The following is an 11,414-nucleotide window of genomic DNA, read 5'->3' on the forward strand; positions in this document are numbered from 1 at the left end:
GAGGGCTAGATCAGCAGGTTATCCTGACGAGTTTCGAAGCAGGCAGTCTTAGCAGCATGTTAGATTTTCTTCCCAGCCAGCACAGAGTGCACCCCCACGTTTCATGGGTAGGGGGTTCTATCGTATGGGATATTCGGAAGCTGGTCAGAGCTCTAGGGCGTCAGGGTCACAGATGGGCAGGGGTTTGAGCCAGTCGAGACCATTTTTGCCTCGGTGTTCTCGCTGTGGTAGGTCCCATCCTGGGGAATGTCGTTGGGCTACAGGTGCGTGTTTTTCTTGCGGCCGTCAGGGTCATACTATGAGGGAGTGTCACCTTAGAGGTAGTGCAGGTGGTATGGCACAGCCTACTGGGTCCGTTGCTGGTTCATCTTCTTCTGTGGCTATGCGCCCTACGGGGCAGGGTATTCAGGCGCCAGCAGGCCGTGGTAGAGGACGTGGTGGAGCTTCCAGTTCTAGCGGTCCCTCGAACCGTATATATGCTTTGACTAATAGGCAGGATCAGGAGGCGTCACCTAATGTGATCGCAGGTATATTATCACTATTCTCCTGAAGTGTGTATGCATTGATAGACCCAGGTTCCATCTTATCATTTATATCTCCCTTTGTTGCTAGTAGGATCGGAATAGAGTATGAGTTGATAGAACCATTTGAGGTAGCTACACCTATAGGAGATTTTGTCATAGCTACGCGAGTATATAAGAATTGTTTAGTAGTTATATATAGTCGTCGTACCATAGCAGATCTAATAGAGTTAAATATGATTGAGTTTGATATTATCATGGGCATGGATTGGTTGGCTGCTTGTTATGCTAATGTTGATTGCAGAGGAAAGATAGTTCGATTTCAATTTCAAAGGGAACCGATTATAGAGTGGAAGGGGCGTACAGTATCGCCGAAAGGTAAGTTCATTTCATACCTTAAGGCCGGGAAGATGGTTAGAAAAGGCTATATTTACCATCTGATTCGGGTGCATGAAATAAAGGCAGAGGCACCGACTCTTCAATCAGTCCCGGTAGTTAATGAATTTCCCCGAGGAACTTCCAGGGCTTCCTCCAGAACAAGAGATAGAGTTTACTATAGATGTACTGCCAGATAACCAGCCTATATCTATACCTCCTTATAGAATGACACCTGCTGAGTTGAAAGAATTGAAAGAGCAATTGAGGGATTTGCTAGAAAAGGGCTTCATCAGTCCTAGTACGTCACCTTGGGGAGCACCGGTACTGTTTGTGAGAAAGAAGGATGGGTCGCTGCGGATGTGTATTGATTATAGGCAGCTGAACAAAGTAACAAAAAAGAACAGGTATCCCCTCCCAAGGATTGATGATCTATTTGACCAGTTGCAGGGTGCAAAGTGTTTTTCAAAGATAGACTTGCGGTCAGGTTATCATCAGGTGCGGGTAAGGGAGGCAGATATTCCAAAGACGGCATTGCGGACCCGATACGGGAATTATGAGTTTAGAGTGCTGTCTTTTGGGCTGACTAATGCTCCAGCGGTGTTTATGGATTTAATGAATCGAGTATTTAAACCATTCCTTGATATGTTTGTTATTGTATTTATAGACGATATTCTGGGCTATTCACGTTCAGAAGAGGAGCATGCAGACCATTTAAGGACGGTACTTAGGGTGCTTCAGCACCAGAAGTTGTATGCTAAATTTTCTAAGTGCGAGTTCTGGTTGACTTCAGTGGCATTCTTGGGGCATATTATTGGAGCTGATGGTATTCGGGTAGACACGCAGAAGATTGAGGCGGTAAAGACTTGGCCCATACCTACGACACCTACTGAGGTACGCAGCTTTCTGGGGTTAGCAGGATATTACAGGAGATTCGTAGAAAAGTTTGCCTCAATTTCAGCGCCTTTGACAAGGCTAACTCAAAAGGCAGCCAAGTTCCATTGGACTAATGCTTGTGAGCGAAGCTTCCAGCAATTGAAAGACAAATTGACTACAGCTCCAGTCCTAACTCTTCCGGAGGGACCAGACGGCTATATTATTTATTGTGATGCTTCGGGTGTTGGGCTAGGATGTGTATTGATGCAGCATGGCAAAGTTATAGCCTATGCCTCCCGACAACTTAGGAAGCATGAAAAGAACTATCCTACTCATGATCTGGAGTTAGCGGTTGTGGTTCATGCCTTGAAGATATGAAGACATTATTTATATGGTGTCCATGTGGACATCTATACAGATCATAAGAGTCTCCAATATATCTTTAAACAGAAGGAGCTGAACTTACGACAAAGGCGGTGGTTGGAGTTGCTAAAGGATTATGATGTTGATATTTTATATCATCCAGGGAAAGAGAATGTTGTAGCAGATGCTCTTAGCCGTAAATCCATGGGTAGCTTGACAGATGTACAACCAGAAAGGAGGGATATGGTTTGGGAGATTCAGCGGCTATCCAGCCTTGGAGTCGGTCTGGCTAATTCAGAAGATAGTGAAGTTTCTATTCGAGAGGTTGCTGAGTCCTCAATCATAGATGATGTAAAGAGACACCAATACAAGGACCCTATTTTGGCACAGTATAGAGATGCAGCTCTTCAAAAGGAAAAGACCCCATTTAAGGTTACACCTGACGGAGTGTTACGATATGAAGGCAGATTGTGTGTACCCGATATTGCGGGGCTACGACGGCAGGCTATGGGAGAGGCACACTCTGCCCGTTATTATATTCACCCAGGGTCAACGAAAATGTATCATGACCTCAGATGCTTATATTGGTGGGATGGCATGAAAAAGGACATAGCGGAGTTTGTTGCTCAGTGCCCGAATTGTCAACAAGTCAAGATCGAACATCAAAAGCCTGGTGGATTATTACAGGAGATAGAGATCCCGACATGGAAGTGGGAGATGATTAATATGGACTTCATTACAGGCTTACCTCGCACTCAACGGAAGTATGACTCTATATGGGTTATTGTAGATAGGCTGACGAAATCGGCCCATTTTCTTCCAGTCAGGACTACTTATTCGGCTGAAGATTATGCGAGGTTATATGTCAGGGAGATAGTGAGACTTCATGGGGTTCCCACGTCCATTATATCAGACAGAGGAGCTCAATTTACAGCCAACTTTTGGAGATCGTTTCAGAAGGGATTGGGGACACAGGTGAACCTTAGCACAGCATTTCACCCTCAGACTGATGGGCAGGCTGAGCGTACTATTCAGACATTAGAAGATATGTTGCAGGCCTGTCTTATTGACTTCAAAGGTTGCTGGGATGACCACTTGCCGCTCATTGAGTTTGCCTATAATAATAGCTACCATTCTAGTATCCAGATGGCACCGTACGAGGCCTTATATGGGAGGAAGTGCAGATCACCTATTAGTTGGTTTGATGTTGGCGAGACTAAGTTAATAGGCCCGGATGTGATTCAACAAGCTGTTGACAAGGTGAAGCTTATTCAAGAAAGATTATTAGTAGCCCAGAGTCGACCGAAGTCATATGCAGATAATCGGCGTCGAGATTTGGAGTTTCAGATTGGTGACTGGGTAATCCTGAAGGTATCACCCATGAGGGGTGTGATGAGATTCGGCAGGAAGGGGAAGCTCAGTCCGAGATATATTGGGCCTTATCAGATTATTCGTAGGATAGGAAAGGTTGCCTATGAGTTGGATCTACTATCTGATTTGGAGGCGGTACATCCAGTCTTCCATGTATCGATGCTACGTAAATGTATTGGTGCTCCTTCTAGAGTATTCCCCTTAGATGATGTTCAGGTAACAGAGGAGTTGTCATATGAGGAGAAACCCGTAGCTATACTTGATCGCCAGGTTAGAAGGTTACGTACTAAGGATGTGGCTTCCGGCAAAGTGTTGTGGCAAAATAATAATAGGGAGGAGATGACTTGGGAAGCAGAAGACCAAATGAAGAATAAGTATCCTTACTTGTTCCCCGTACCTGCAGGTAATTCAATTCCTAGCTTGACTATATTGATTGATAAACGAGATTATGTAGTAAGTTGTGACTCTGTGAGGCATCTGTAAGTTACGGAATGCAGGTTCATAGGTATAACTGTTAGAGAGACCTCGCTGGAATTTGTTTTTGTAAGACGGTAACTTAACATTAGAGGTCGAATGTTCCTAAGGGGGGAAGGATGTTATGCCTCGTTTTTTTTATACGTAGTGCGCGTCATATCTAGTAGACGTAAGTCCGGGGAATGAGATTTTATTTTAAGTTCCAAGTGATTAAAGAATATTAGGCAAGGATGTTAATTCCAAATGTGATATTAAGTATGATTTGGCTAATGTAAGTGCCATTAACTTTAAGTGAGGGATTAATTAGTGGTTGATTAGGATTAATTTAATCCAGTGGGCCCCACCACTCATAATAAGTGGCTGATTAGGATTAATTTAATCCAGTGGGCCCCACCACTCAAGGCAAAAAATTAAAAAAGGGATCAGATTGGGAGCTGGCCTTAGTGGACACGTGTAGAGGGGGGGCTGCCTCCACTTCATATTATAAATGAGGTGGATAAATCCACTCTATACTAAATAAAGTGGTGAAATGCATTGCTGCATATCATCTTCTTCACCACTTGTCTTAGGCAGCCATGGAAATGGAGAAACCAACCCTACAACTCTTGGCCAGCAGCTGCAAATAATCTGGTTATTAATCTCCTTGCTTGGTGTGTTAATTCTTTAGAATACCTTGTTAATTATCCATTAATATTAAGAAGGGGGCGTGACCAGTAGCTTAGGAAGTTTGTTTTAGTTATTGAATGTGCTAAGTATGAACGTAAACCATAATCGGATTATTAGTGGTGTCGTGTTGGTGCTTGGGCTGTTTTGATTAAAGCAAACTGGGGGAAAATTCTGTTTTGGTGTTATGTATATGTTAAATGTGATTATGAGTATATACTCTAAAGGATGAATACGATAAGGTAGATGTGTTGCGAATTATAAAACAAGTTATCGCTCGGTGTGTTGTTGCTTCGCTGCTATGGTTGCCGAGACGGAACTGTTTTGGGGAGGGGGCTGTTTAATATGATTCGTTGGGTTATATGTGTTATTGGTATTGCTGTGGATAATTTGGGTTGTTGTCCGATTGGGATGAAGTAAGGAAAATAGGGGAAGTGCTGCCGGATTTTCGTTAGATTATTAGCTAGCTTACAAGATAGTTAACCGCGACGTTTATCTAATTGCGGCACGATTGTTGCTTGTTATAGATTAATAGCTTGAGCAGTAAATATTGGACGTGCGGCTCGACTATACGGTATGTAACGCTGTCCCTTCTTTCTTTGTTTGGCATGACTTTAAAAATAAGCGAATAACGAACAGGTCTGATACTTACCTCTAGAGCGTCTAGGTGACGTATATTCTTGCTTCCACAATTATTCCTCTATATGTCGGCTATGTCTAAGGCTATGATGATTTCTCATATCTATGGTAGTGCTTCTTAGAGTCATTGAGATTTTACGTTTCCATATCGTATTAAAGGTTCATAATCTTGATAAAACGTTAATCTTTGGTAATAGTCCTTGCTGGTTCACGTTGATTGTTCAATTGAGTTATAAGAAATGATTTTAATTGCATATGGTTGCTAATAATATTCTGCTCGTGCATAGAGTCATTTATCATTTTACCGAGTCCCGGGCCGGGTAATGTTCGTGCGGAGTTTCTTGCATATGTCACCGAGTCCTTCACTAGAGGGCCGGGTATGTATATTATATATATGATTTGTGATGAGGATGGTTATGATGATGATGATGACGGAGATGACGTGATGATTATTTTGACGAGCCCCTTACTAGGGAAGCTGGGCACCTTATATGTTAAAGATATGCATGATTTTCACTTAAAAGGGTACATGTGTAGCGATATTTTGTTTTGACTTGCCATATTGGTATCCTGTCATCCTTATCTTATGCTTTACATACTCAGTACATTGTCCGTACTGACCCCCCTTTCCTCGTGGGGCTGTGTTTCATGCCCGCAGGTGTAGACGCACAGTTCGGTGATCCTCCCGCCTAGGATCTCTACTCTGCTGATTGGGAGAGCTCCACTGTTCCGGAGCCCAGTCGTTTTGGTACATAACTTTGTGTGTAGTCTTTTGCTCGTCTATGGGTATGGCGGGGCCCTGTCCGATCGCGTTTCACTACTGTACTCTTAGAGGTCTGTGGACATTATGTGGGTTGTATATATATGTTTTGGGTAATGGTCTGGACATGGTTTGTTTGGGATGTCCGCTTGTACAGGGGCAACCTTGTCGGCTGCGTACATCATTGTGTATTGTGTAGTGGCATCCTTGTCGGCTTACGTATGTTATTATGCTTTTGATAGTGGCGGCCTTGTCGGCTCGCGTATTTTGTTATGGTTGAATGGTTATGACTCCTTCTGAGACAGGTCCTCTTTATATATATATGACGTTGGGGTTTGATTAATTTGATTAAATTCCATATTGTATTAGTTTCAGTTGGTTATACTTAGCAGGTTTGTATGTGGGTGTCCAAAACGGGCACTAGTCACGGCCTATCGGGTTGGGTCGTGACAGGTGGTTTCCAATAGAGAGAGAAAGAACGGAGAAGGAAGAGAGTTTATTTTGTGAGTTGTGTTTAGATTAATGAGGGTTGAGGGTATTTATATTGGCGCTTAATAAGTTTAATTAGACTCCATTTAACCCCTAAATAACCACCTAACCCCTTAATTCGTTAAATGAGACTACCTTGAATGTGCAGGAAATTGATAATGTCACAGACGGTCGATGGAAGAAGCCTTACTCCGTGCTGCACATCAGTCGATCCGGCCATAGACTATGTAGGTAAGGTTTTTCGAAGAATTTCCTAAGCGTGTGATGACGGTGGAATTGATGCTCTGTTAGTCCACACACGGACCGTAGCTTGTCTCGTCGATGCACACTGCCTAGGCAGTGTTGCCTTAACCTGCAGGGGTCCTCCTTAAGGGCCCTTGGTTGGTCCTTCGGGAGTCGTAGTCAGATGTTTCGACCATGAAACAACTTAAACGCAGGATCTACACCCTTCCACCTAATTTCATGGATTTCTGACTCCTAAAAACTAGTCAAATAGGCCGAGGCACGCTAGTACACATTAGCACTAGTTTCCAAACGTCATGGACGTTCTTGGACGTTTTGGTTCTTAAACTTTCCAAATAACCTATATTCATTAAAACAGGTCTTAAAATAGTGCTTAGACCCCAATGTCACCTATGTTAGGTTCTAAGACTCGTCTTGGATTTTCAAAGTGTGACATTATCCCCCCCTTAGGCACATTCATCCCCGAATGACACTAAAACTCTTTTGAAGGAAAGAATAGACTCAAGATTAGAAGCCCAACCAATCAACAATATAAAATCAACATAAATCATATCATTTCAATATGTCAAATTTCAAATTTCCAAGTATCACACAGAAGGGTCAAAACACTTCATCATGAGGTATTTCCTTCTCAAAACACACATGAGCTTAACATACATTACATGAGTCAATTAGCACAAAGTTCAACTTAAGAACATGATACTTACCATATCAAAATGCACAAGATAACTCAAATAAACCAAAAAGGCAAAATTTCAAGTTTCAAAGGTACTACTTCACTGTAATGCAACCCAAAATGCACATTTTTGCAAGACTTCACCAAAAATCATGAAACTTCAATTTATAGTCATATTTATATTATTAAAAAGAATGACAAACCTTGATTATCAAAAATATGAGGGTTACAAGACTTCATGTTGGCCTCATCCTGCCATGTTGCACCCTCAACTAGGTGATTCTTCCATAACACCTTTACAGAAACCACCTCTTTATTCCTTAACTTCTTTACTTGCCTACTAATAATTTGAACCAGAACTTCCTCATAGGAGAGGTTATCCTTGACACCAAGACCATCAATAGGAAGAATGGACTCGGGATCACTGATACACTTCTTCAACATAGAAACATGAAAAATTGGATGAACCAAAGACAATTCACTAGGAAGTTTGAATTCATAGGCAACCTTACCAAACCTTTGCAAGATTTCATAGGGACCCACATAACGAGTAATCAACTTCCCCTTCTTGAAAAATCTAACCACCCCTTTCATTGGTGAAATTTTCAAATGCACCTTATCACCTTCTTCAAACTCCAAATCCCTTCTCTTATGATCGGCATAAGACTTTAACCGACTATAGGCCGTTTGCAACCGGTTCCTTATGATATGAAAATTTTCCAAATTGTTATAAAGCAAATCGGGACTAAGAAGCGAAGGCTCACCCACTTCAAACCATCCAATAGGAGACCTACACCTCCTGCCATACAAGGCTTCATAGGGAGCCATGGAAATGAATGAATGAACACTATTATAATAAGAAAACTCCACCAAAGGGAAATATTTATCCTAATTCCCTTTAAAATAATTAATGCAAGCCCTAAGCATATCCTCAAGGGTTTGAATAGTGCGATCTGCTTGACCATCCGTTTCGGGATGAAAAGCGGTACTCAACTTCACCTTAGTACCAAACCTTTTTTGGAATGATCTCCAAAACCTATATTTGAATTGTCCACCCCGATCTGATATCATGGATAAAAGAATACCATGGCGACACACAATCTCATCTATGAAGATCCTAGCATAATCTTCCATCGAATAAGTAGACTTGACGGGAATAAAGCGAGCGAACTTAGTCAACCTATCCACAACAACCCATATGGAATCATATGACTTTGAGTCCGAGGTAAACCCACTACAAAGTACATATTGATGTCTCCCCACTTGTAAGTAGGAATTTGGATCTCTTGTAGTAAGACACCAGGATTTTGATGTTCGGCTTTTACTTGTTGGCAATTTAGACACTTAGTGACAAACTCCGCTATGTACCTCTTCAAACTTTTAGACCAATATATTTCCCTTAGGTCATGGTACATTTTTGCCAAACCCGGATGAATAGAGTAGCGGGACACATAGGATTCTTCTAGGATCCGGTCCCTCAACCCATCTACATCGGGAACACACAATCTCCCTTGGTACCTTAACACACCATCCCCTCAATGGAGAATGACTCATTTAACTTAACGAGAAACGATTCTTTCCACTCCATTAATGGTTGATCAAGGTGTTGTTTGGACTTCAACTGAACCAGTAAAGATGACTCGGAGTTATCATGGACTATAGTACCCCCATTCAGAGAACCTCCCAACCTCACCCCCAACCTAGCCAACCTATAAACTTTATTTGTAGGTCCTTCTTGACTTTCAATGTGGGATACACTACACATAGTCATACGGCTTAGGGCATCCGTAACCAGATTATCCTTGTTGGGGTAATAGAGGATACTCATGTCATAATCTTTAAGCAATTCTAACCACCTTCTTTGTCGGAGATTCAAATCCTTTTGGGTAAACTCATATTGGTGACTCTTATGGTCGGTAAAGATATCAACATGTGCACCGTTTAAGTAATGCCTCTAAATTTTCAAAGTAAACACCACGACCGCTAACTCAAGGTCATAAGTGGGATAGTTTCGCTCATGTACCTTAAGTTGCCTAGAGGCATGGCTATCACTTTTTCGTGTTGCATAAGCAGACACCCTAAACCTACTCGGAATGTGTCACAATAAACAATAAAACTCTTTGTAACCTCCAATAAAGTCAACATCGGAGCGGAATTGAGTCTATCTTTCAACAATTGGAAAATTTTCTCACATGCCTCCGACCACTCAAATTTCTTACTCTTTTGGGTCCAAGTAGTCAAAAGAGATGCAATGGATGCAAAACCATCCACGAACCTCCGATAATGACCCGCTATACCCAAAAAACTCCTAATGTCGATTGGAGTCAATGGTCTAGGCCAATTCTTCACCGCCTCCGTTTTCCTTGGGTCTACCTCAACTCCTTCACTAGAGATGATATGCCCAAGAAATGTCACCGACCTTAACCAAAACTCACACTTGCTATATTTGGCAACAATTGATGTTCTTTAAGGGTTTTTAATACCACCCTCAAATAATCCATGTGATCACACTCATTCTTCGAATATACCAAGATATCGTCAATGAAGACAATGACAAATGAATCTAGGTAATTTGAAAAACTCTATTCATTAGGTCCATAAATGCTGCCAGATCATTAGTGAGACCGAAAGATATTACCAAGAACTCATAATGACCGTAACTAGTCCTGAATGCCATCTTTCGTATATCCTCACCTCTCACCCTAAGTTGGTGATACCCTGATCTCAAGTCAATTTTTGAAAAGTATCTCACCCCTTGGAGTTGATCAAACAAGTCATCCATTCGAGGGAGAGGGTACTTATTCTTAATGGTGACCTTGTTGAGTTGGCGGTAATTAATACACACTCTCAAGGACCCATCCTTATTCTTTACAAACAAAACCGGAGCACCCCACGAAGAAATACCAGACCTTATAAATCCTTATCTAGTAAACCCTTGAGTTGAGGCTTCAACTCTTTTAATTCGGCTGGGGCCATTCGAAAGGAGGAATTGAAATGGGATTTATATCCGGTAGCAAATTAATGCCAAAATCAATTTCCCGTTCGGGATAAATACCAGGAAGGCCATTAGGAAAAACCTCTTAGAATTCACTTACTACAGGGACCGACTCACTGGGAGGAATTTCGGAGTCTAGATCTTGGACTCATACAATATGGTATAGACAACATTTAGAGATCATTTTTCATGCTTTTAGACAAGAGATAATACAACCTGTAGTAATAGAATTTCCCCCCTTACATTCTACGACAAGTTCATTTGGAAAATTAAACTTCACCACCCTTGTCCTACAATCAATACAAGCAAAGAAAGCATGCAATCAATCCATACCCAATATAGCATCAAAATTAAGCATATCGAGTTCTACTAGATCAACATAGAAAACTCTATTAGGAAACATTATTGGACAATTTCTATACACCCTTTTTACAACAACCGCTTCACCCACCGGAGTAGACACCATAAAAGGTTCATGTATCGGGTAAAATATCAAACTTTTTAGCTACAAGAGGAGTAACAAAAAATAAAGTAGCATCGGGATCAAGTAAGTCATATACATCAATAGAGAAGACTTTTAACATACCGGTCACCACGTCGGGAGAGGTATCTTGCTCACCCCTAGAGCGGAGAGCATAGAAGCAGTTCTTCTTTGGTGCCTCATTAGAACCACTTGCTTGAGCTTGACCACTACCCTTGTCTTGACTCTTCAAGTTTTGACAATCTCTCAAATTGTGACTACTTTTGCCATAACTAAATCAATTATCCGACCCCATAAAGCAATCACCATAGTGCTTCTTGCCACACTTTTCACAAGTTGGCTTCTCGATTGGTGAATAGTACCTTTTCCCTTCTTGAATTTAGGGTTAGACACCCTATCACCACTAGATTTTGGGAACTTGGAAGGTACTTGAATTTAAACCCACTTCTTAAATCTAGGCTTGTCTTATATCTCAAGCCTGTTCTTTG

General features: G+C 41.6%; 1 protein-coding gene across 1 annotated transcript; it reads left to right on the forward strand.

Moving 5' to 3' along the window:
- Positions 1 to 2,339: 2,339 nt before the first annotated feature.
- LOC114077181 lies at positions 2,340 to 4,024 on the forward strand. The gene is made up of 5 exons (XM_027916859.1): positions 2,340 to 2,664; positions 2,926 to 3,110; positions 3,282 to 3,494; positions 3,582 to 3,776; positions 4,004 to 4,024. The coding sequence occupies exons 1-5, from the start codon at positions 2,340 to 2,342 to the stop codon at positions 4,022 to 4,024; spliced, it is 939 nt and encodes a 312-aa protein (XP_027772660.1).
- Positions 4,025 to 11,414: the final 7,390 nt, after the last annotated feature.

Source organism: Solanum pennellii, chromosome 5 (assembly GCF_001406875.1).
Source record: "Solanum pennellii chromosome 5, SPENNV200".
In the NCBI taxonomy this organism is placed as follows: domain Eukaryota; kingdom Viridiplantae; phylum Streptophyta; class Magnoliopsida; order Solanales; family Solanaceae; genus Solanum; species Solanum pennellii.

What these genes read in the sequence shown, in the direction of transcription:
- LOC114077181 (XM_027916859.1), top strand. Translation starts at nt 2,340, where the DNA reads ATGGGTAGCTTGACAGATGTACAACCAGAAAGGAGGGATATGGTTTGG. An exon ending in GGGAGAGGCACACTCTGCCC is followed by an intron (nt 2,665 to 2,925) that starts GTTATTATATTC and finishes GGGTTATTGTAG; the next exon opens with ATAGGCTGACGAAATCGGCC. An exon ending in AGTTTCAGATTGGTGACTGG is followed by an intron (nt 3,495 to 3,581) that starts GTAATCCTGAAG and finishes GGGCCTTATCAG; the next exon opens with ATTATTCGTAGGATAGGAAA.